At 39.0% G+C, this 27,295-nt stretch overlaps 1 protein-coding gene across 1 annotated transcript in view; it reads right to left on the bottom strand.

Annotated features, from left to right (window-relative positions):
* VSIG1 (V-set and immunoglobulin domain containing 1) overlaps positions 1-27,295 on the bottom strand; it is a 103,427-nt gene that overhangs the window by 15,706 nt on the left and 60,426 nt on the right. Inside the window, exons 5-6 of the mRNA XM_053714188.1 lie at positions 16,900-17,055; positions 1,072-1,191 (exon numbers count right to left, since the gene is read on the bottom strand). Coding sequence (XP_053570163.1) covers positions 1,072-1,191; positions 16,900-17,055 — 276 coding nt within the window. The remainder of the gene's footprint in view (positions 1-1,071; positions 1,192-16,899; positions 17,056-27,295) is intronic.

Here is a 27,295-nt window from a genome sequence, read left to right as displayed (position 1 = left end):
TAGTAAGTTGTTACAGTAGTCAAGTCGGGAAATTACCAGGGAGTGGATTAGCTGTTTAGTAGTTTCAGCACTTAGAAACAGACGAATTTTGGAGATATTGCATAGGTGGTTGCGGCAGGATGAAGAGACAGATTTAAGTCAAGCGTGACTCCAAGTATCAAACTCATCTATTTCCTTAAAGGGACTATAAACACTACATACATATTATGCACCTCCTTCTAATCATGGGTGCTGCCATTATGGAATCTACGTTACGCTGCAGGTAATTGAAGGAGAGTTGCTGCACATGTGCAAACACATCAGCACTGGAATGAAGTGAAAGCTAGATTTTAACATGGCGGCATCTATGACTAGAGGGAGGTGGGGAATAACCTCAATACTATGCTTAGTAAAAGTATTTTGTGTTTAAAGGGATATGAAACAATGCTCCTTTAGTAAAAAACTAATATATTGAATCAAAGTAAACATAAAAAGAATCACTTTGTGTTAATAACATCAAACAAGCTACTTATTTTTTTGCAAAATGAGCACTTAGATTTTCTCCTTGTAGCCACTGCCCTCAGGAAGATAAGAGAGGAGACATCTTTTGAACTTAAATTGCATTCTGCCTATTCTGAGCATGAGCAAAACAGACTTACTGCCTCTCTACTATTATCTGAATATCAAACTAGCTCAAGTTACTCTAGAATATTTATGACCTCAAACTAGATAAGCCTTCTTGTAGAGACTCCACCTCCTTGTAGGGCAAAGGAAATAGCTGACACTGCACACATGAAGTTAAAAAAAAGAAAAGAAATCAAATCTAAAATCATTTTTTAAAGATTAGTAATACATATTGCATGTAGTGCTTTTTATTACAACAATGAAACAGACTGTAGTATATCCCTTTAGTCTTCATTTCAAAAAAAGTTGATTGCAGATATTGTACTGCCCCTTTGAAAACACTTCACTAACATATTTTGCAGTACAACAAATCGGTACAAACAATCAATGAATCTAAACAGAAATTGATTAATTCTAATTAATTTACTTTACATTTAAATTGTTCAGAATTTAAAATATGTACAGTACCTCCTGTATGCAGGTCTATCTCACAGAAAGAACTTCCTAGACTGTTGTTGGCAGTGCATCTGTAATGTCCGTCATCAAAATTTGTCATATTGCCAATGATAAGCATTCCACTCTGAACATCTGTAGAAGACAGAGAGGTTATAAATGGGATTTGAGTATAGTTTAAATTATATACAGTAATATAAATGTTATATTAAAGATGTAAAAATATGCATTTTAAACCCTCTGTGTAGTATCTGAGAGGGCAACGTGTTAGCTACAGCTTGGTTTGACAAATAATAGTAACAAGGGGCTTAAAACTTAATGCCGTCTGGATGAAGACTTCTGCCCGTCAGGAGGACCACTTCTGCCAGTCTGGAGGACCACTTCTCCTGGCTTGGATGAAGACTTCTCCCGGCATGTCGAATCTTGACAACTGTAAGTGGATCTTCAGGGGTTAGTGTTAGGTTTTTTTAAGCGTTTATTGGGTGGGTTTTATTTTTAGGTTACGGCTTTGGGTTGCAATAGTGCTAAATGCCCTTTTAAAGGCAATACCCATCCAAATGCCTTTTTCAGGGCAATGGGGAGCTTAGGTTTTTTTAGTTAGGGTTTTAATTGGGGGGTTGTTGTGTGGGTGGTGGGTTTTACTGTTGGGGGGGTTGTTTATATATTTTTTATTCAGGTAAAAGAGCAGATTTCTTTGGGGCAATGCCCCGCAAAAGGCCCTTTAAGGGCTATTGGCAGTTTAGTTTAGGCTAGGGTTTTTTTATTTTGGGGGGGCTTTTTTATTATTTTGATAGGGCTATTAGATTAGGTGTAATTAGTTTAAATATCTTGTAATTTGTTTTTTATTTTCTGTAATTTAGTGTTTGTTTTTTTTTGTAATTTAGCTGATTGCATTTAATTTATTTAATTGTATTTAATTTAGGTAATTTATTTAATTGTAGTGTAGTGTTAGGTGTTAGTGTAACTTAGGTTAGGTTTTATTTTACAGGTAAATTTGTATTTATTTTTGCTAGGTAGTTAGTAACTATTCTACCTAGTTAAAATAAATACAAACTTGCCTGTAAAATAAAAATAAACCCTAAGCTAGCTACAATGTAACTATTAGTTATATTGTAGCTAGCTTAGGGTTTATTTTACAGGTACGTATTTATTTTTAAATAGGAATTGTTTAGTTATTAATAGTAAGTTTTATTTAGATTTATTTTAATTATATTTAAGTTAGGGGTTGTTAGGGTTAGAGTTAGACTTAGGTTTAGGGGTTAATAAATGTAGTATAGTCGCGGCGACGTTGGGGGCCGCAGATTAGGGGTTAATAAATGTAGATAGGTGGCAGCGATGTTAGGGACAGCAGATTAGGGGTTAATAATATTTAACTAATGTTTGCGAGGCGGGAGTACAGCGTACAGGTTTAGGGGTTAATATGTTTATTATAGTGGCGGCGATGTCCGGAGCGGCAGATTAGGGGTTAATAATTTTATTTTAGTGTTTGCGATGTGGGAGGGCCTCGGTTTAGGGGTTAATAGGTAGTTAGTGTACTTTTTAGCACTTTAGTTATGAGTTTTATGCTACAGCGTTGTAGTGTAAAACTCATAACTACTTACTTTAGAATGCGGTACGAATCTTGACGGGATAGGGTGTACCGCTCACTTTTTGGCCTCCCAGGACAAGCTCGTAATACCGGCGCTATGGAAGTCCCATGGAAAAAAGACTGTACGCAATTTGCATAAGTTGATTTGTGGTAAGGCCAAAAAAGTGTGCAGTGTCCCTAAATCTGCAAGTAGATAGTAAAAAAGCAGCATTATGAGGCTTAACGCTGCTTTTTTACTCATAATGCAAGACTCGAAATCTAGCCGTACATGTTTTAATTCAATTGTTTCTATGCTCAGCATCCATATACCACAAGATAGGATATAATTGTTTGAGTTCACTCCTTATGCTATTTGAAAGGCTTGATGTGTCATGCAACGTCCATATTACTTTATATATATGAACCAGATTATGAGTGGAGCGCTATTTAGCGCTCCTGCACGAGTGTTAACTGTGCTAGAAGTAAGCTTTTTGCATGCGTCGAGAAGCGCTCTTATTACAAGTTGATGGTAAATAATTATTGCTTGTGTACTAACCTGACGAGCGGAAAAAGACGAACTTAGAATATCGATAACCTATTCCCTCATAGAAGTCAATAGAGGGAAAAAAAACTACTCATAAGCAAACACGATCGCATATTCTCAAGTGTGCTAGCCGTCATTAAAATATGAATATTTCACATTCCAATGTTCTACACATAGCATAATATGTTCTATTTATTCATTAATACATATTTCTATATATATCTGATGTAAAAACATAATTTATGCTTACCTGATAAATTCCTTTCTTCTGTTGTGTGATCAGTCCACGGGTCATCATTACTTCTGGGATATAACTCCTCCCCAACAGGAAATGCAAGAGGATTCACCCAGCAGAGCTGCATATAGCTCCTCCCCTCTACGTCAGTCCCAGTCATTCGACCAAGAATCAACGAGAAAGGAGTAACCAAGGGTGAAGTGGTGACTGGAGTATAATTTAAAAGATATTTACCTGCCTTAAAACAGGGCGGGCCGTGGACTGATCACACAACAGAAGAAAGGAATTTATCAGGTAAGCATAAATTATGTTTTCTTCTGTTATGTGTGATCAGTCCACGGGTCATCATTACTTCTGGGATACCAATACCAAAGCAAAAGTACACGGATGACGGGAGGGATAGGCAGGCTCATTATATAGAAGGAACCACTGCCTGAAGAACCTTTCTCCCAAAAATAGCCTCCGAAGAAGCAAAAGTGTCAAATTTGTAAAATTTGGAAAAAGTATGAAGCGAAGACCAAGTTGCAGCCTTGCAAATCTGTTCAACAGAGGCCTCATTCTTAAAGGCCCAAGTGGAAGCCACAGCTCTAGTGGAGTGAGCTGTAATTCTTTCAGGAGGCTGCTGACCAGCAGTCTCATAGGCTAAACGTATTATGCTACGAAGCCAAAAAGAGAGAGAGGTAGCAGAAGCTTTTTGACCTCTCCTCTGTCCAGAATAAACGACAAACAGGGAAGAAGTTTGGCGAAAATCTTTAGTTGCCTGCAAGTAGAACTTGAGGGCACGAACTACATCCAGATTGTGTAGAAGACGTTCCTTCTTTGAAGAAGGATTTGGACACAAGGATGGAACAACAATCTCTTGATTGATATTCCTGTTAGTGACCACCTTAGGTAAGAACCCAGGTTTAGTACGCAGAACTACCTTGTCTGAGTGAAAAATCAGATAAGGAGAATCACAATGTAAGGCTGATAACTCAGAGACTCTTCGAGCCGAGGAAATAGCCATTAAAAACAGAACTTTCCAAGATAACAATTTTATATCAATGGAATGAAGGGGTTCAAATGGAACACCCTGTAAAACGTTAAGAACTAAGTTTAAACTCCATGGCGGAGCAACAGCTTTAAACACAGGCTTGATCCTAGCTAAAGCCTGACAAAAAGCCTGGACGTCTGGATTTTCTGACAGACGCCTGTGTAACAAGATGGACAGAGCTGAAATCTGTCCCTTTAATGAACTAGCTGATAAACCCTTTTCTAACCCTTCTTGTAGAAAAGACAATATCCTAGAGATCCTAACCTTACTCCAGGAGTAATGTTTGGATTCGCACCAGTATAGGTATTTACGCCATATTTTATGGTAAATCTTTCTGGTAACAGGCTTCCTAGCCTGTATCAGGGTATCAATAACCGACTCAGAAAAACCACGTTTTGATAAAATCAAACGTTCAATTTCCAAGCAGTCAGCTTCAGAGAAGTTAGATTTTGATGTTTGAATGGACCCTGTATCAGAAGGTCCTGTCTTAGAGGTAGAGACCAAGGCGGACAGGATGACATGTCCACTAGATCTGCATACCAAGTCCTGCGTGGCCATGCAGGCGCTATTAGAATCACTGATGCTCTCTCCTGCTTGATTTTGGCAATCAATCGAGGAAGCAGCGGAAAGGGTGGAAACACATAAGCCATCCCGAAGTTCCAAGGTGCTGTCAAAGCATCTATCAGAACCGCTCCCGGATCCCTGGATCTGGACCCGTAGCGAGGAAGTTTGGCGTTCTGGCGAGACGCCATGAGATCTATCTCTGGTTTGCCCCAACGTCGAAGTATTTGGGCAAAGACCTCCGGATGAAGTTCCCACTCCCCCGGATGAAAAGTCTGGCGACTCAAGAAATCCGCCTCCCAGTTCTCCACTCCCGGGATGTGGATTGCTGACAGGTGGCAAGAGTGAGACTCTGCCCAGCGAATTATCTTTGATACTTCCATCATTGCTAGGGAGCTTCTTGTCCCTCCCTGATGGTTGATGTAAGCTACAGTCGTGATGTTGTCCGACTGAAACCTGATGAACCCCCGAGTTGTTAACTGGGGCCAAGCCAGAAGGGCATTGAGAACCACTCTCAATTCCAGAATGTTTATTGGCAGGAGACTCTCCTCCTGATTCCATAGTCCCTGAGCCTTCAGAGAATTCCAGACAGCGCCCCAACCTAGTAGGCTGGCGTCTGTTGTTACAATTGTCCAGTCTGGCCTGCTGAATGGCATCCCCCTGGACAGGTGTGGCCGATAAAGCCACCATAGAAGAGAATTTCTGGTCTCTTGATTTAGGTTCAGAGTAGGGGACAAATCTGAGTAATCCCCATTCCACTGACTTAGCATGCATAATTGCAGCGGTCTGAGATGTAGGCGTGCAAAAGGTACTATGTCCATTGCCGCTACCATTAAGCCGATCACCTCCATGCATTGAGCTACTGACGGGTGTTGAATGGAATGAAGGACACGGCATGCATTTTGAAGCTTTGTTAACCTGTCTTCTGTCAGGTAAATCTTCATTTCTACAGAATCTATAAGAGTCCCCAAGAATGGAACTCTTGTGAGAGGAAAGAGAGAACTCTTCTTTTCGTTCACTTTCCATCCATGCGACCTTAGAAATGCCAGAACTAACTCTGTATGAGACTTGGCAGTTTGAAAGCTTGAAGCTTGTATTAGAATGTCGTCTAGGTACGGAGCTACCGAAATCCCTCGCGGTCTTAGTACCGCCAGTAGGGCACCCAGAACCTTTGTGAAGATTCTTGGAGCCGTAGCCAATCCGAATGGAAGAGCTACAAACTGGTAGTGCCTGTCTAAGAAGGCAAACCTTAGGTACCGGTGATGATCTTTGTGGATCGGAATGTGAAGGTAAGCATCCTTTAAATCCACAGTGGTCATGTACTGACCCTCTTGGATCATGGGTAAAATTGTCCGAATAGTTTCCATTTTGAACGATGGAACTCTTAGGAATTTGTTTAGAATCTTTAAATCTAAGATTGGCCTGAAAGTTCCCTCTTTTTTGGGAACCACAAACAGGTTTGAGTAGAACCCTTGTCCTTGTTCCGACCGCGGAACCGGATGGATCACTCCCATTAATAACAGATCTTGTACGCAGCGTAGAAACGCTTCTTTCTTTATCTGGTTTGTTGACAACCTTGACAGATGAAATCTCCCTCTTGGGGGAGATAATTTGAAGTCTAGAAGGTATCCCTGAGATATGATCTCTAGTGCCCAGGGATCCTGAACATCTCTTGCCCAGTCCTGGGCGAAGAGAGAGAGTCTGCCCCCCACTAGATCCGGTCCCGGATCGGGGGCTCTCGGTTCATGCTGTCTTTGGGGCAGCAGCAGGTTTCCTGGCCTGCTTGCTCTTGTTCCAGGACTGGTTAGGCTTCCAGCCTTGCCTGTAACGAGCAACAGCTCCTTCCTGTTTTGGTGCAGTGGAGGTTGATGCTGCTCCTGTTTTGAAGTTCCGAAAGGGACGAAAATTAGACTGTCTAGCCTTAGCTTTGGCTTTGTCTTGAGGTAGGGCGTGGCCCTTACCTCCTGTAATGTCAGCGATAATCTCTTTCAAACCGGGCCCAAATAAAGACTGCCCCTTGAAAGGTATATTAAGTAATTTGGACTTAGAAGTAACATCAGCTGACCAGGATTTTAGCCACAGCGCCCTACGTGCCTGTATGGCGAATCCTGAGTTCTTAGCCGTAAGTTTGGTTAAATGTACTACGGCCTCCGAAATGAAGGAATTAGCTAGTTTAAGGACTCTAAGCCTGTCCGTAATGTCGTCTAGCGTAGATGAACTAAGGTTCTCTTCAAGCGACTCAATCCAAAATGCTGCCGCAGCCGTAATCGGCGCGATACATGCAAGGGGTTGTAAAATAAAACCTTGTTGAACAAACATTTTCTTAAGGTAACCCTCTAATTTTTTATCCATTGGATCTGAGAAAGCACAGCTATCCTCCACCGGGATAGTGGTACGCTTAGCTAAAGTAGAAACTGCTCCCTCCACCTTGGGGACCGTTTGCCATAAGTCCCGAGTGGTGGCGTCTATTGGAAACATCTTTCTAAATATTGGAGGAGGTGAGAACGGCACACCGGGTCTATCCCACTCCTTAGTAACAATTTCAGTTAGTCTCTTAGGTATAGGAAAAACGTCAGTACTCGCCGGTACCGCAAAGTATTTATCCAACCTACACAGTTTCTCTGGTATTGCAACGGTGTTACAATCGTTGAGAGCTGCTAAGACCTCCCCTAGTAATACACGGAGGTTCTCCAATTTAAATTTAAAATTTGAAATATCTGAGTCCAATCTGTTTGGATCAGAACCGTCACCCACAGAATGAAGCTCTCCGTCCTCATGCTCTGCGAGCTGTGACGCAGTATCAGACATGGCCCTAGCATTGTCAGCGCACTCTGTTCTCACCCCAGAGTGATCACGCTTGCCTCTTAGTTCTGGTAATTTAGACAAAACTTCAGTCATAACAGTAGCCATATCTTGTAATGTTATCTGTAATGGCCGCCCAGATGTACTAGGCGCCAAAATATCACGCACCTCCCGGGCGGGAGATGCAGGTACTGCCGCGTGAGGCGAGTTAGTCGGCATAACTCTCCCCTCGCTGTTTGGTGAAATTTGTTCACATTGTACAGATTGACTTTTATTTAAAGTAGCATCAATACAGTTAGTACATAAATTTCTATTGGGCTCCACCTTGGCATTGGAACAAATGACACAGATATCTTCCTCTGAGTCAGACATGTTTAACACACTAGCAAAAAACTTACAACTTGGTTATAATCTTTTTTTTAGCAAAAAAACGTACTGTGCCTCAAAGAGGTACTAACGATTAAATGACAGTTGAAATAATGAACTGAAAAACAGTTATAGCATCAAACTTTAAAACAACAAAACTTTTAGCAAAGGTTTGTTCCCATTAGTAAAATAACAATAATTAAATTTGACATAAAAAATACAAAGCAACGTTTTTATTCACAGTCACTATAAGAATTCTCACAGCTCTGCTGAGAGAATTTACCTCCCTTCAAAGAAGTTTGAAGACCCCTGAGATCTATCAGAGATGAACCGGATCATGCAGGAAATATAAAAGTAACTGACTGGTATTTTTTGATGCGTAGCAAAGAGCGCCAAAAACGGCCCCTCCCTCTCCCACACAGCAGTGAAGAGAAACGAAACTGTCACAATTAAAGCAAAAAAAAAACAAAACAAAAAAAACTGCCAAGTGGAAAATAATGCCCAAATATTTATTCACACAGTACCTCAGCAATGTAAACGATTCTACATTCCAGCAAAAACGTTTAACATGATAAATAGTTATTAAAAAGGATTAGTGACCTTTAACAGAGTAGTTCCGGTGAAATACCATCCCCAGAATACTGAAGTGTATACATACATGTCATTTTAACGGTATGGCAGGATTTTCTCATCAATTCCATTCAGAAAATAAAAACTGCTACATACCTCAATGCAGATTCATCTGCCCGCTGTCCCCTGATCTGAAGCCTTTACCTCCCTCAGATGGCCGAGAACAGCAATATGATCTTAACTACTCCGGTTAAAATCATAGTAAAAAACTCTGGCAGATTCTTCCTCAAACTCTGCCAGAGAAGTAATAACACGCTCCGGTGCTATTTTAAAATAACAAACTTTTGATTGAAGTCATAAAAACTAAGTATAATCACCATAGTCCTCTCACACATCCTATCTAGTCGTTGGGTGCAAGAGAATGACTGGGACTGACGTAGAGGGGAGGAGCTATATGCAGCTCTGCTGGGTGAATCCTCTTGCATTTCCTGTTGGGGAGGAGTTATATCCCAGAAGTAATGATGACCCGTGGACTGATCACACATAACAGAAGAAATATATTTATAAAGATGAGAAAAATAGGGGGCACCATTGGTATACCAGATATGTATATATGTAATAATATATATATATTAGGAGAGCTAGACTAAATGCAATGAAAATACAATCAAATAAGGCAATGGAATATCCTTATTAAGATTTCAATCAAAGGAATAAAGGTCAATAATACAATATTAATAATCAAATAAATCAAATTAAAAGTAATCAGTAGTGATAATAATACAATCAATGTTAATTTCAGCAAATATGGTAATCATATAATAAAAGTCTCAAGTGAGAGGGGAGATGATGATATCACAATGGTACAGAAGATGATTCAGGACAAGGCAGCTGTCTGTGTGAGGATCAAGGCGCAGATCCTGGATCAATAATCTGTAGACAACAAAAGAGGACAGAAGCGCCACATGGTACAATATTGTTTGACAGAGGTAACAAATTATAGTGTGATAGAAACACTCACATTTGGTAAAACAACCCTAATGGTGCAGAAGGAGCGGTCTGGGATCAAACGCAGTCACCTAGCAGACTGACCTCCAATAGCTATTCAGCAATCTGTAGGAGATGTAAGCAGATAACAACGCCAATACGCCCTTACAATACTAACCCATATTGGCGTTGTTATCTGCTTACATATGTAGGGACTAAAGAGTATTCTCTGACACTTGTTGTGTGTACTATCTGTGTATCATCCCTGTTATCGTTAGGGTGCTTCTAAGTTATCAATATGGACTATGTGTTTGATCCACACAAATAGACCTGGGTTACAGTGAAGAAATAAAAGCATAAAAAAATCTAACATAAATAAAAAATGAAAAGCAACCTAAACGCTGTTGCTACATTGTACACTTAGCATTAGTAATGTATAATTGGTTTCGATGTTGTTCTGAATTGTATCTATCCCTCTTGTGCCTGCATACTCCTTACGTATAATGTACACATCTTAGCTCTCTTATTGCATATTAAAGGAAGCTATTATTGCCCTATTAGTCCATATAGTTATTTTGTGTCACATTACTATATAGTAACTTCCATCCGTGATTCAATCTTTAGATTCATCATAGTTTGATAGTCCTAGTACAGTGTCCCTAATTATTTGTATTAGCACAACCTGACACTGGGGTATATGGGGTGTATTCCTCAATTTTGGGGTTAATGTCATCTCTGACATGGTTGTATGTCCATGGTTCATAGATCTGTGGCTTTGTGGTATTCCTGTTGGTTGATTTCTCATATTCTGCACGTTGAGATTATCACCTTAGGTTGATGTAGATGGATGATCTCTATGAAATTACTATGTATTTAAAGGAGGCTCAGTATTTTAAGACTGCATGAGAACTTATTGGCAATTGGCATTGATAGACCGAGTGCTGCTACATTGGAGGGGATCATTACCATGACTCCCCCAACAACAGGTAGTGCGCCCTGCACTAAATAGTCTACCCCCCAAGAGGCCTGACTCCCAGTGCATCGTCACATACTACTCGAGGTGTATTTGCCATGCCCAGTGTGTGTCTCTGCTTAAATGAGCGCTTTAAAGTCTGGAGGTGAGTTTAACCCTCCTGGGGCTATAGTGCCCAATCTGTATATCCACTCCGCCTCTCTTCTAAGCAGGGCCTTGTTTCTATCACCTCCCCTATCGAGGGGGGGGATATGCTCAATCAGGATATACCTGATAGTGGACACCTGGTGTCTCATATTGGCGCAATGTCTGGCCACTGGTTGATCCGATCCTCCTTGATCCAATGCCAGCCGTATTGCCCGTCTATGGTTAGCCATCCTGTCGCGGAGTGTTCCGCTCGTCTTGCCCACATAGAACCGGGCACATGGGCAGAATAACAGATATACTACAAATGTTGTGGTGCAGGATATTGAGTGCTTGATCTTAAACACTTTATTAGTGTGAGGATGGTGAAAGTTCTTAGTTGTCATGAGGCCATTGCATGTTGTGCACCCTAGGCACCTGTATGAGCCTTTGATGTTAATATGGGCAGTGTCCATGTAGCTTGGTTTAGGGTCTGTGCGTACCAAGCTGTCCTTGAGATTAGTACCCCTCCGGTATGCTATCATTGGTGTCAGGTTGTGCGTAAAGGTCAATTTTGGGTCAGACTGTACTATTGGCCAGTGTTCTCTTAGTATGTTCCCAGCCTGTGTTGTGTTAGGTGAAAACGTTGTTGCCATTATCAATTTGTTCGGTTTCTCTGTCAGATTCCCCTTGTATATCAGACTGTCCTGGGTGTATGGAAGGACTTCTCATAGGGTACTATCAATTATCTGTTGCTTGTATCCCCGCTGCAAGAATTTGTCCCTCATGAGCTGCAACTGTGAGACCCCTGTAGCTTTGTTGGAATTATTGCGCACAACTCTAGTCATCTGTGATTTGACTATACCTTTTAGTAAGGCTGGGGGGTGGCAGCTTGTTGCACTTAAAATGGAATTTTTATCAGTAGGCTTACTGTAGAGTGTAGTGCCTAAGGTGCTTCCCTCTATGTAGATATTGAGGTCTAGAAATTGTATCTCCTTGTGATGGTGCGTGATCTTGAATCTCACTGGTGTAGGGGTATTGTTCCATTTCATGAACCACTCTAACAGTGCCTGTTGTCCGCCACGCCACACCATGAACACATCATCGATGTATCTTGCGTAGAAAACAACCGGCGATGTGTCAGTGCTCCATAGGGATTGGTTTTCAAACTGAGACATATATATGTTGGCATACGATGGGGCCATATTTGACCCCATCGCAGTGCCCGTAAGTTGCAAATAAAAGGATGTCTCAAAGCGAAAATAGTTCCTAGTGAGGCAATACTCCATTAGTGTCAAAAAGTAGTCAATAGGGGGTCAGGTTGTGCTAATACAAATAATTAGGGACACTGTACTAGGACTATCAAACTATGATGAATCTAAAGATTGAATCACGGATGGAAGTTACTATATAGTAATGTGACACAAAATAACTATATGGACTAATAGGGCAATAATAGCTTCCTTTAATATGCAATAAGAGAGCTAAGATGTGTACATTATACGTAAGGAGTATGCAGGCACAAGAGGGATAGATACAATTCAGAACAACATCGAAACCAATTATACATTACTAATGCTAAGTGTACAATGTAGCAACAGCGTTTAGGTTGCTTTTCATTTTTTATTTATGTTAGATTTTTTGATGCTTTTATTTATTCACTGTAACCCAGGTCTATTTGTGTGGATCAAACACATAGTCCATATTGATAACTTAGAAGCACCCTAACGATAACAGGGATGATACACAGATAGTACACACAACAAGTGTCAGAGAATACTCTTTAGTCCCTACATATACCCCTAACAGGCATGTTCTAGGACATGCAAAAGAAACACATAAATGAATAAACTCAACAAAACCTTGCAAGTACCAAGACAATAGCAAGGCACGTAGGTAGCCAATACTGGTTATATGACATAGTAAAGAGAAATAAACAGATCAATCCGCCTAAGTAGAACCGGCATAACAAACGGTTCCTATGCCAACCAGATTATGACAGCGTGTCCTATTGAACCATTCATACAAATGATCGAGACGGACACTAGTAAGACAACAAACAGGGGGATGTAATGTAAGGTAATAGGGAATAATATCAGGATAATACACATGTGCACATATAAGAGTTTATGAGTAGTGGACAATGCATCAGTAAAATAGATTTACGTAATACGAATAACTCACAAAGAATGAGATGCACTGTCAACAATGGCACAGACAATGAATTACTATGATACACTTAGTCACTTGTGGTTAAATACGTTTGAACAACGCAAGTTTATTTGCGAAACCATTCTTTTTCTGTAAAACCGAGAATACCGGAAACAACACTGCACTGAACACTTCCGGTTCTCACAGTGGAACGCAGAATATGCGGTCCACACACACACTGTTTGGCGCCACCACACTGAGAAATTTTTTTTACACACAGGTATTTTGTATTAGTTTGATGAGTAATATGCCTCTATTTAAGTTTGTTTGATGCACTGTATGTTTATGCTGATGATGGGGAGGAATACCCCGAAAACGTTTCATTAAAATTATCTACTATTTTCACCAAAAGACCTGAGAGTGCGACTATTTGTCCGGAATATTAATTGCATGTTGGCACCCAGGCAGATGACCACTGGAGGGTAACACTGTACAACTGATGGAATTTTATATATATATATATATATATATATATATATATATATATATATATATATATGATTATATATATATATAAATGATTATATATATATATATATATATATTTATATATAATTATATATATAGGTAGAGATACATATATATATATATATATATATATATATATATATATATATATATATATATATATATATAGGAATATCTATTTATAAATACTTAAAACATATTCTGCTTTTTGCAAAACATAGTAAAATATTTACAGTAAATACACTTTACATCAGTTGATGTGATATACTTAGATTTTGCAAAGGCATTTGATACAGTGCCACATGAGAGATTAATGCACAAAATTAAGGGACTGGGAATAGCTGAAAATGTTAGCTCATGGATAAATAACTGGATAAAAGATAGGGAGCAACGAGTAGCAGTAAATGGATCATACTCAGATTGGACAAAGGTAATCAGTGGCGTCCCCCAGGGATCAGTACTGGGCCCTGTTCTTTTTAATATTTTTATAAATGACTTGGAGCAAGGATTAAATAGCGACATCTCTATTTTTGCAGATGATACTAAGTTAAGTAAGGTCATTAGGTCAGAGCAGGATGAACTCTCTTTGCAAAGGGATTTGCTAAAATTAGAACTATGGGCAAGTGAATGGAAAATGAGATTTAATACGGAAAAATGTAAGGTTCTACATTTTGGAAGTAAAAATAAGCAGGCTATGTATTTTTTAAATGGGACAAGACTTAGCCAAACACAGGAGGAAAGGGATTTGGGAGTAGTAATAGATAACAAGCTAAAGATGAGTGCACAATGCAGGGCAGCGGCTTCAAAGGCTAATAAGATACTAGCATGTATTAAAAGAGGCATTGATTCAAGGGAGGAAAGCATAATTCTGTCATTATATAAAGCCCTGGTAAGACCTCACCTTGAGTTTGGAGTGCAGTTCTGGGGACCGATTGCTAAAAAAGATATTGCAGAACTAGAAAAAGTTCAGAGAAGGGCCACAAAGCTAATAAGGGGATTGGAGAAATTAACCTATGAGGAGAGGCTAGCCAAACTGGGTCTGTTCTCTTTAGAAAAAAGGCGCTTGAGAGGTGACATGATTACTTTATATAAATATATTCAAGGCCCATATACAGAGATGGCAGAAGCTCTTTTTATTCCAAGAAAATTGGTTCTGACAAGAGGTCATAATTTAAGGTTGGAGGAAAGGAGATTTAATCTCCTGCAACGGAAACGTTTTTTCACTGTAAGAGCAATAAAATTGTGGAACTCATTACCAAAGGAGGTAGTGAATGCCAATACCATAGATACATTTAAAAATAGTCTGGATAAATTTCTGTATATAAACAAAATTCATGGATATGATTGCTAGTATTAAATGGGTCACATTTTAATGGGGTTATTTAAGCTTAACTGGAGCTTTTTGTAAGTATTTTAGATTTGTATAGGTTGAACTCGATGGACTTCAGTCTTTTTTCAACCTTATCTACTATGTTACTATGTAACTATGTTACTATGTAATATTGCATACTGTAAATATGCTTTTACATGTTTTCCTCTACTTGTTAGCAAAGGGTGCTAATGCACTTATATATATATGTCTATATATGTATACATATGTGTTTATGTGTATTTTTGTCTTTAAATACATAAATACACATATAAATACATAAATATATGTACACACATATAAACATATATATACATACATAAACATCTTTAGACATGTATATGTATGTATCTTTATGTTAGAGTTCTTTGCCTGCTTTTTTTCTGACACCTGGGACCTCTGTATCTTTTTATTAAATATTTTTTATTAGATGGTATTAGGAGTTTAACTGTACTTTGTTATGTATTTTTTATGTGTTTTGTGACCCTTTGCAAAACAGCTAACCAGAGCTCTGAGGTCACTCTAACCTGGTGCCTTTAATTTCAATTGTGCTGAATCGGTCGTGTTTGCTTTCAACTTGTAATACGAGCAGAAAACCAGATGCACACAAACACCCACGATAAACCCCCTTTTTGCTTGCACATAACTGTTAACATGCCACTTGTAATCTAGCCAAATATGTATAGATTATCTGGCGCCATTACATGGAGAAAAAAGCTCATGTGATCTGGGGGCCCTATAAAACAATTCCTTATTCCAATTGTACACTCTAAATTTAATACAAGTCTCCAAGTTTGCCTGGTAAGATTTAGTTATTTATGTGGTTTGTAGTATAAAAATACCTGTTATTTATTATGTTTTTATTTTATTTTGCTTTCATATGTGTGTACAGAGCTTGTTGACATGAATTTCCTTAAGACCCCTAGGTGTGGACTATAAAATGTATTATTTGGCTTCACCTTCGTCTTATGGGGATGCATATTTGTTGCCATAAAAACGATAATCAAAATATGCATTTTCTACGTATGATCTATTCAGGAACATGTGCATTATCTATAGTTTTTGGTGTTAATAAATAGGTGCTTTTATCCATTTTATTTGCCCTTATAGATACTCCCACATGTTATTGATTGAGATTTTTGGAGTTGCATGTTTATTTTATCTTTATTTTGACATTTCCACCAATAAGAGACATCTTAGCAAATTATCCAATGAGTTATTTTTAAAAACGATAAATTAACCATTATCTATTTCTGCTCATAATGTATTTGGAGCAACTTCCATAGGGGTGAAAAAGTTATAGATGAAGACTTGGGCTAAATAAAAAAATTAAGTAGTCTCTAGCTAGTTCCAAGGTAAGGTACTGTTTGCAATAAGTGGTCATAGAAGTGAAAGCATTTTGTAAGGCAATCATGCATTTTGTGGGATTGGTATTTTAATGGGAATTGCAAATGAAACTGTCAAAACTGGTTTTATATTTGGTTTGGATGGGAGTGGGTTACAGTGGTAATAATTAGTAGTGGTTGGGTTAATAGGGTGTGGTTATCTCATATTTTCATTTCAGAAGGCAGCCTAGACATATAAAGTTAATAGGGGTTTGGATTATTAAAGGTGGTCTGGAGGGAGTAGCGAATCTTCCAATATATAGGTATATCCATCCGCACTGAGTTTATATCTACCTTGTGACTGGATTTATAACTTAAGACTGAAGATGGGTGTAGGCGTGTCATCAGCTTACAAGAAATTCTTTCAGGTTTAAGATGCCTTCTTAAAAGGACTTTTATATTTGAACCTTTTAGGGGATTAGATATTTTTTTCACTAGATTGTGGATTGTTAGCATCTTCCAATGGTTTGAAAAATATGTGCCAATAATTAGTAGCCATTTTCTAAGTCTTGACACCTGCTAGGGGGAAGAACTCTGCACACAAGGGGATCTTCATTTTAAAGTAAGAACTCAAGTTGTTTATGGATATTAGACTCTCTTCATTTGAAGCATCTACCTTACATGGTACTGCACAGGCCGGTGCACTTACCCATCTGTGGCGGTGTTGGCTTAAGTAGTCCATCTAGTACTTTGTTCCAGTTGTATTGTGGACGGGGCATTCCTACCTCAGCGTAACACTTCAGAGATAAGTAGTGTCCTGTCTCCATAGGTCCTTGTATACTGCAATGTGGAGTAGAAGGCGGAGCTGCAAGAGAAAGAGGTAACTGACCCAGCAAAAAATGCAGAATGGCTGATTTCACATAGATCTACATGGAACAAATTAATGATAGGTCTAAAGGAGTGTTAGATGGCTCATTATTTAATTTTTTTTATTGATTATAAAAAATATTACATTGAAAATTATATTATTTTTTTAATATAAATATAGAATTTAAAAAATCAAAACCAAATAAAACTGGAATAGTTATTAATTGTTTTATAAAATATGGTAGATTTTGGAAAATGTATATACATTTATTTTATTATCCTTCAAATATTTCAATGATCACTGTCTGTGACACTCCTACACCTGAATCTTTCTACCCTTGTTATCAAATGCTTGTTTTTCCCATTTTTATCCTTAAAGGATCACTAAACACAGCAGATTAGCATAATCAGCAAATGCATAATAAAAAAAATTGAGTTGCATTTTTTTGCTGACAAATTTTACAGTTAGTTAAATTGTCCTTCCCACTGCCTCATGTGACAGTCATCAGCCAATCACAAAAACGTATATTCTGTGAATCTTGCACCTGCTCAGTAGGTGCTGGTGCCACAGAAAGTGTTCATATAAATGATTGTGCACTTTTAGATAATGGATGTTAATTGGAAAGTTGTTTAAAATTGCGTGCTTTGAGGCATATTTATCAATTGTCTGTCGGACCTGATCCGACAGTGGGGGTCAGATCTGACAGACATCACTGAATGCGGAGAGCAATACGCTCTCCGTATTCAGCATTGCACCAGCAGCTCTTGTGAGCTGCTGGTGCAACGCCGCCCCCTGCAGACTCTTGGCCAATCGTCCACCAGTAGGGGTGTGTCAATCAACCCGATCGTACTCGATCGTGTTGAATTCCGGCGATGTCTGTCTGCCTCATCAGAGCAGACGGACAGGGTTATGGAACAGCGGGCCCTCAAGCTCCATTCGGAGCTTGATAAATGGGCCTCTTTATCTGAATCATGAAAGTTTAATTTGGACTTTAGTGTCCCTTTAATAGATTAACTCCAGTAGCAAATAGCGTACAGTTACAATTGGACGTTTTAAATATTTTAATTTACAAAAATATTCGTTCATGTTTGAGTGTACGCATAAATTCAATAAAACAGGGAAAATCCTGTTTCTTTAATGTAATTGGCAAGAGTCCATGAGCTAGTGACGTATGGGATATACATTCCTACCAGGAGGGGGCAAAGTTTCCCAAACCTCAAAATGCCTATAAATACACCGCTCACCACACCCACAATTCAGTTTCTACAAATTTTGCCTCCTATGGAGGTGGGAAAGTAAGTTTGTGCTTGATTTTTAAGATTTCTTCTATGATAAGCGCTTCTAAGCATTCTGAAGCCCAATTCTTCTCAGAGTACAGTGTTTGTCAGAGGGATGTGAAGAGAGTATCGCCTATTAATTTTTGTGGTTTCTCTCACAGGAAATCTTTCTCCTACCTCCCTTTTCAAATCAACAATATACTTTTATCTACCATTACCTCTGCTGATAGTTTTCAGTACTGGTTTGGTTATCTGCTATATGTGGATGGGTGTCTTTCGGTAAGTATGTATCATTATTTAAGACACTCTCAGCTATGGTTTGGCGCTTTATGTATTAATATAAAGTTTTAAATATATGTATTTTACTTATATTTGCCATGAGTCAGTTCTATGTATATTTCCCTTTCCAGTCTAAACAGTTTCAGTATAGGAATCATGTTGGTAAGTTTATTTAAACTTTTTTCTTACCTGGGGTTCAGTCTTTTTCTAATTTGACTTGTTTTGCGGGCAAATCTAGGCTCACGAGGACGCAAAATGCTGTTTTTTTATTGCGTCATCCTTAGCGCAAATTCTTTTTGGCGCAAAGTCGCGTTTGTTATGACACGAGTTGTGTCATTTTCTTGTGTTGGTTTTGCGCCCAAAATTTTTAACTTTCTTTTGCGTAATGCGTCATTCTTGGCGCCAAATTTAGTTATTTTACCCCCCTCCCTCTATTTGCTTGCTGTTTTCATGAATTTGAAAGCTATTATGCATGCTTTTTTATTTTATTTTTTACATTGTGGAAATTGAATGTTTTGTCTAATGTTATTTTTCTTTTTCAGTTACATTTTGCGAGTTGTCTTATTCTGATCCTGACTCTGATGTTACTGTAGAAACTATGATGCCCTTAAACACAATTCTACAAAGCTAAGTGTGTTCTTTTCATTATTAAGCTGTTGTTATTTCTTCAGCTCAATTATGTGGCATTTATTTATTATATTTTATGCTAAAAATGTTTCTACATGTACAATGACATTTACTGTTTTTACTTACTCAGTTCATGTACTTGATTTTATCTGCAAACCACAGTTTATTGCTTTTATCATAAAAGGCGATGGCCCAGAATATGAGTTTTGCGTTAGAGGCTATGCGGTGCTAACGAGCAGTTTTGTCTCACCGCTCACTTACATGCAGCGCTGGTATTACGAGTTTTCAGAAACCCGTCGTTAAAAGACAAGAAGTGAGCGTTGAGCAAAATTTTGCTCATTACCGCACTCCAACACCAGCGCTGCTTAAGTCAGCGGTGAGCTGGTCGTACGTGCTCGTGCACGATTTCCCCATAGAAATCAACAGGGAGAACCGGCTGAAAAAAAGTCTAACACCTGCAAAAAAGCAGCGTAAAACTCCTTAACGCAACCCCATTGATTCCTATGGGGAAATAAAATTTATGTCTACACCTACCACCCTAACATGAACCCTGAGTCTAAACACCCCTAATCTTACACTTATTAACCCCTAATCTGCTGCCCGACATCGCAAAAACCTGCATTATATTATTAACCCCTAATCTGCCGCTCCGGACACCGTCGCCACCTACATTATACTTATGAACCCCTAATCTGCTTCCCCCAACATCACCAACACCTACATTATATTTATTAATCCCTAATCTGCCGCCTCCAATGTCGCCGCAACCTACCAACATTTATTAACCCCTAATCTGCCGCCCCCAACATCGCCGCCACTATATTAAAGTTATTAACCCCTAAACCTAAGTCTAACCCTAACCCTAACACCCTCTAACTTAAATATAATTACAATAAATCTAAATAAATATTCCTATCATTAAATAAATTATTCCTATTTAAAACTAAATACTTACCTGTAAAATAAACCCTAAGCTAGCTACAATATAACTAATAGTTACATTGTAGCTAACTTAGGGTTTATTTTTATTTTATAGGCAAGTTTGTATTTATTTTAACTAGGTAGAATAGTTATTAAATAGTTATTAACTATTTAATAACTACCTAGCTAAAATAAATACAAAAGTATCTGTAAAATAAAACCTAACCTAAGTTACAATAACACCTAACACTACACTATAATTAAATAAATTAACTAAATGAAATACAATTACCTAAATTAAATTAGCTAAAGTACAAAAAACAAACACTAAATTACAGAAAATAATAAACAAATTACAAGATATTTAAACTAATTACACCTAATCTAATAGCCCTATTAAAATAAAAAAGCCCCCCCAAAATAAAAAAAAAACCTAGCCTAAATAAATTACCAATAGCCCTTAAAAGGGCCTTTTGCGGGGCATTGCCCCAAAGTAATCAGCTCTTTTACCTGTAAAAAAAAATACAAACAACCCCCAATAGTAAAACCCACCACCCACACAACCAACCCCCCAAATAAAATACTAGCTAAAAAAACCTAAGCTCCCCATTGCCCTGAAAAGGGCATTTGGATGGGCATTGCCCTTAAAAGGGCAGTTAGCTCTTTTGCAGGCCCAAAGTCCCTAACCTAAAAATAAAACCCACCCAATACACCCTTAAAAAAACCTAACACTAACCCCCTGAAGATCGACTTACCGGGAGAAGTCTTCATCCAAGCCGGGCCGAAGTCCTCAATGAAGCCGGGAGAAGTCTTCATCCAAGCCGGGCGAAGTGGTCCTCCAGTCGGACAGAAGTCTTCATCCAGACGGCATCTTCTATCTTCATCCATCTGGCACGGAGCGGGTCCATCTTCAAGACATCCGACGCAGAGCATCCTCTTCATCCGACGACTAAAGCTGAATGAAGGTACCTTTAAGTGACGTCATCCAAGATGGCATCCCTTAGATTCCGATTGGCTGATAGAATTCTATCAGCCAATCGGAATTAAGGTAGAAAAAATCCTATTGGCTGATGCAATCAGCTAATAGGATTGAAGTTCAATCCTATTGGCTGATCCAATCAGCCAATAGGATTGAGCTCGCATTCTATTGGCTGATTGGAACAGCCAATAGGATTTAATAGAATTTAATTTAGGTAATTGTATTTAATTTAGTTAATTTATTTAATTATAGTGAAGTGTTAGATGTTATTGTAACTTAGGTTAGGTTTTATTATAACTATTTAATAACTATTCTACCTAGTTAAAATAAATACAAACTTGCCTATAAAATAAAAATAAACCCTAAGATAGCTACAATGTAACTATTAGTTATATTGTAGCTAGCTTAGGGTTTATTTTATAGGTATTTAGTTTTAAATAGGAATAATTTAGTTAAGGATAGGAATATTTATTTTGATTTATTTAAATTATATATAAGTTAGTGGGTGTTAGGTTTAGGGTTAGACTTAGATTTAGGGGTTATTAAATTTAATATAGTAGCGGCGACGCTGGGGGCGGCAGATTAGGGGTTCATAAATGTAGGTAGGTGGCGCCGATGTTAGGGACGCAGATTAGGGGTTAATAATATTTAACTAATGTTTGGGAGGGGGAGTGCGGCGGTTTAGGGGTTAATATGTTTATTATAGTGGCGGCGACGTTGGGGGCGGCAGATTAGGGGTTAAAAAGTGTAGGTAGGTTGCAGCGACATTGGGGCAGCAGATTAGGGGTTAATAAATATAATGTAAGTGTCGGCGATGTTGGGGGCAGCAGATTAGGGGTTCATAAATATATTGTAGGTGGTGGCGGTGTCCGGAGCGGCAGATTAGGGGTTAATAATTTTATTATAGTATTTGTGATGCGGGAGGGCCTCATTTTGGGGGTTAATAGGTAGTTTATGGGTGTTAGTGTACTTTTTAGCACTTTAGTTATGAGTTTTATGCTACGGCATTGTACCATAAAACTCATAACTACTGACTTTTAAATGCGTTAGGGATCTTGACAGGGTAGGGTGTACCGCTCACTTTTTGGCCTCCCAGGACAGACTCGTAATATCAGCGCTATGAAAGTCCCATAGAAAAAAGACTTTACGAAGTTTACGTAAGTCGTTTTGCGGTAAGGCCAAAGAAGTGTGCGGTGCCCCTAAACCTGCAAGACTCGTAATACCAGCAGGCGTAAAAAAGCAGCGTTAGGACCTCTTAACGCTGCTTTTTTACCCTAACGCACAACTCGTAATCTAGCCGTATGACTGCTATTATACCTTTAAATAAACTTACAAGGTCTTTTCAAAATTGTTAAGATTTAATTAATTTTGTTCTGACCGACAGCATACTTAAGTTTATTCTACTGATGAAGGTTTTCTTTGGTTCAAAGGATCCTGTATCAGAGACAGTTTTGTTAAAAATTCTCCTTATTTCTCATTTGAACACTCATTCACCTAGATTACGAGTTTTGCGTTAGGGTTAAAAAGCTGCTTTTTAACGCCCGCTGGTATTACGAGTCTTGCAGGTACAGATGTACCGCTCACTTTTTTTGCAAGACTTGGAAATACCGCAAATCCACTTACGTCAATTGCGTATACTCTTTTTCCAATGGGACTTGCATAGCGCCGGTATTACGAGTCTGCCAAAAAGTGAGCGGTAGACGCTCTCCTGTCAAGCCTGGTACTGCATTTTAAAGTCAGTAGTTAAGAGTTTTACACTACAACGCTGTAGCATAAAACTCTTAACTAAAGTGCTAAAAAGTACACTAACACCCATACACTACCTATTAACCCCTAAACCAAGGCCCCCCAAATCGCAAACACTAAAATAAAATTTTTAACCCCTAATCTGCCGAACCAGACATCGCCGTCACTATAATAAATATATTAACCCCTAAACCGCCACACTCCCGCCTCGCAAACACTAGTTAAATATTATTAACCCCTAATCTGCCGGCCCTAACATCGCCGACACCTACCTACATTTATTAACCCCTAATCTGCCACCCCCAACGTCACTGAAACTATATTAAATGTATTAACCCCTAAACCTAAGTCTAACCCTAACCCTAACACCCCCTAACATAAATATAATTACAATAAATCTAAATAAAATTACTGTCATTAATTAAATAATTTAACTAAATAATTCCTATTTAAAACTAAATACTTACCTATAAAATAAACCCTAAACTAGCTACAATATAACTAATAGTTACATTGTAGCTATCTTAGGGTTTAGTTTTATTTTACAGGCAACTTTGTATTTATTTTAACTAGGTACAATAGTTATTAAATAGTTATTAACTATTTAATAACTTCCTAGTTAAAATAAAGACAAATTTACCTGTAAAATAAAACCTAACCTATGTTACAATTACACCTAACACTACACTATAATTAATTGAATTCCCTAAACTAAATACAATTAAATACAATTTAAAAAAATGTATCTAAAGTACGAAACCCCCCCCACTAAATTACAGAAAATAATTACAAGATTTTTAAACTAATTACACCTACTCTAATCCCCCTAACAATATAAAAAAGTCCCCCAAAATAAAAAAAGCCCTACCCTACACTAAATTACAAATAGCCCTTAAAAGGGCCTTTTGCGGGGCATTGCCCCAAAGTAATCAGCTCTTTTACCTGTAAAAAAAATTACAATCCCCCCCCAACATTAAAACCCACCACCCACACAACCAACCCTACTCTAAAACCCACCCAATCCCCCCTTAAAAAAACACTAACCCCTTGAAGATCACCCTACCTTGAGACGTCTTCACCCAACCGGGCAGAAGTGGTCCTCCAGACGGGCAGAAGTCTTCACCCAAGCCGGGCAGAAGAGGTCCTCCAGATAGGCAGAAGTCTTCATCCAGACGCCATCTTCTATCTTCATCCATCCGGCGCGGAGCGGCTCCATCTTCAAGACATCCGACGCAGAGCATCCTCTTCTTTTGACGGCGACTGAAGAATGAAGGTTCCTTTAAGTGACGTCATCCAAGATGGCGTCCCTTCAATTCCGATTGGCTGATAGAATTCTATCAGCCGATCGGAATTAAGGTAGGAAAAATCCTATTGGCTGATGCTATCAGTAAAATAGGATTGAAGTTCAATCCTACTGGCTGATCCAATCAGCCAATAGGATTGAGCTCGCATTCTATTGGCTGTTCCAATCAGCCAATAGAATGCAAGCTCAATCCTATTGGCTGATTGCATCAGCCAATAGGATTTTTCCTACCTTAATTCCGATTGGCTGATAGAATTCTATCAGCCAATCGGAATTGAAGGGATGCCATCTTGGATGACGTCACTTAAAGGAACCTTCATTCTTCAGTCGCCGTCGAAAGAAGAGGATGCTCCGCGTCAGATGTCTTGAAGATGGAGCTGCTCCGCGCCGGATGGATGAAGATAGAAGATGCCGTCTGGATGAAGACTTCTGCCCATCTGGAGGACCTCTTCTGCCCGGCTTGGATGAAGACTTCTGCCCGTCTGGAGGACCATTTCTGCCCGATTGGGTAAAGACGTCTCAAGGTAGGGTGATCTTCAAGGGGTTAGTGTTAGGTTTTTTAAGGGGGGATTGGGTGGGTTTTAGAGTAGGGTTGGTTGTGTGGGTGGTGGGTTTAAATGTTGGGGGGGGATTGTAATTTTTTTTACAGGTAAAAGAACTGATTACTTTGGGGCAATGCCCAGCAAAAGGCCCTTTTAAGGGCTATTTGTAATTTAGTGTAGGGTAGGGCTTTTTTTTGGGGGGGGGGCTTTTTTATTTTGTTAGGGGGATTAGAGTAGGTGTAATTAGTTTAAAAATCTTGTAATTATTTTATTATTTTCTGTAATTTAGTGTTTGTTTGTTTTTTCGTACTTTAGATATTTTTTTCAAATTGTAATTAATTGTATTTAGTTTAGGGAATTAATTTAATTATAGTGTAGTGTTAGGTGTAATTGTAACATAGGTTAGGTTTTATTTTACAGGTAAATTATCTTTATTTTTACTAGGTAGTTATTAAATTGTTAATAACTATTTAATAACTATTGTACCTAGTTAAAATAAATACAAAGTTGCCTGTAAAATAAAAATAAACCCTAAGCGAGCTACAATGTAACTATTAGTTATATTGTAGCTATCTTAGGGTTTATTTTAAAGGTAAGTATTTAGTTTTAAATAAGAATTATTTAGTTAATTTTAGTAATTTTATTTAGATTTATTTAAATTATATTTAAGTTAGTGGGTGTTAGGTTTAGGGTTAGACCTAGGTTTAGGGGTTAATAACTTTATTATAGTTGCGGCGACGTTGGGGGCGGCAGATAAGGGGTTAATAAATGTAGGTAGGTTGCGGCGACATAGGGGACGGCAGATTAGGGGTTAATTAATATAATGTAGGTGTTGGCGATGTTGAGGGTAGCAGATTCGGGGTTCATAACTATAATGTAGGTGGCGGCGGTGTCCGGAGCGGCAGATTAGGGGTTAATAATATAATGCCGGTGTTGGCGATGTTGGGGGTGGCAGATTAGGGGTTAATAAGTGTAAGATTAGGGGTGTTTAGACTCGGGGTTCATGTTAAGGTGTTAGGTTAGGTGTAGACATAACTTTTATTTCCCCATAGGAATCAATGGGGCTGCGTTAGGAGCTTTACGCTGCTTTTTTGCAGGTGTTAGTTTTTTTTTCATCCGGCTCTCCCCCATTGATTCCTATGGGGAAATCGTGCACGAGCATGTTTTACCAGCTCACCGCTAACATAAGCAGTGCTGGAATTGAGGTGAGATGTGGAGCTAAATTTTGCTTTTCGCTCACTTTTCTGCGGTTAACGCCGGGTTTCTAAAAACCCTTAATACCAGCGCTGTCTGTAAGTGAGCGGTGAGCATAAACTGCTTGTTAGCACCGCACAGTCTCTAACGCAAAACTCATAATCTAGGTGTTTGTTCTTTGTTAACCACTTAATGATTAAGGACGTGCAGGGTACGTCCTCAAAAAAAAAATACAGTTAACGCCTGAGGACGTACCCTGCACGTCCTCAGTCTGGAAAGCAGCTGGAAGCGATCCTGCTCACTTCCAGCTGCTTTCCGGTTATTGCAGTGATGCCTCGATATTGAGGCATCCTGCAATAACCTTTCTTACCCCTCCAGGGCAGAGAGAGCCACTCTGTGGCCCTCTCTGCACTGGACATCGATGGCTGGTATCGTTGGTGGGTGGAAGCTGATCTGGGAGGCTGATGGGCGGCCATTGATGGTTCCAACCAGTAAGAGGGGGGCGGGATCGGGGGCAGGGTCGCCGGGGGCGCGCATGGACGGGCGCATGTGCACAGGGTGCGGCGGGCGCGTGCACGGGGAGTGAGCGGGTGGGAACCGCTACACTACAGAAAAATGTTAGTCAATAAGTGAGAGAAAGGGGGGAGGGAATGCATAAAAACTGATCTAAGGGATCTGGGAGGGGGTGGGGGTTGGTCTTTAGGGGGGGGAAGCTACACTACATAAAAAAAATAAAAATAATAATAATTGTATTTTATTCTAAATTGGGTACTGGCAGACTGCCAGTACCCAAGATGGCTCCCAATAAGGCAGAGGGGGAGGGTTAGAGAGCTGTTGGGGGGATCAGGGAGGTTGGGGGGCAAGGGGGGATCCTATACATCAGCATATGTAAATATGCTTAATTTAAATATATATATACCTTTTATTTTAGTACTGGCAGACTTTTTGCCAGTACTTAAGATGGCGGGGACAATTCTGGGGTGGGGGAGGGAAGGGAGCTGTTTGGGAGGGATCAGGGAGTGTGATGTGTCAGGTGGGAGGCTGATCTCTACACTAAAGCTAAAATTAACCCTGCAAGCTCCCTACAAACTACCTAATTAACCCCTTCACTGCAAGCCATAATACACGTGTGATGCGCAGTGGCATTTAGCGGCCTTCTAATTACCAAAAAGCAATGCAAAAGACATATATGTCTGCTATTTCTGAACAAAGGGGATCCCAGATAAGCATTTACAACCATTTATGTCATAATTGCACAAGCTGTTTGTAAATAATTTCAGTGAGAAACCTAAAGTTTGTGAAAAAGTTAGTGAAAAAGTGAACAATATTTTTTATTTAATCGCTTTTGGCGATGAAATGGTGGCATGAA

The sequence above is a fragment of the Bombina bombina genome, chromosome 1 (genome assembly GCF_027579735.1).
Source record: "Bombina bombina isolate aBomBom1 chromosome 1, aBomBom1.pri, whole genome shotgun sequence".
In the NCBI taxonomy this organism is placed as follows: Eukaryota; Metazoa; Chordata; class Amphibia; order Anura; family Bombinatoridae; genus Bombina; species Bombina bombina.
The sequence above is the reverse complement of the archived record's forward strand: the minus strand, read 5'-3'. Positions and strand labels throughout refer to the sequence as shown.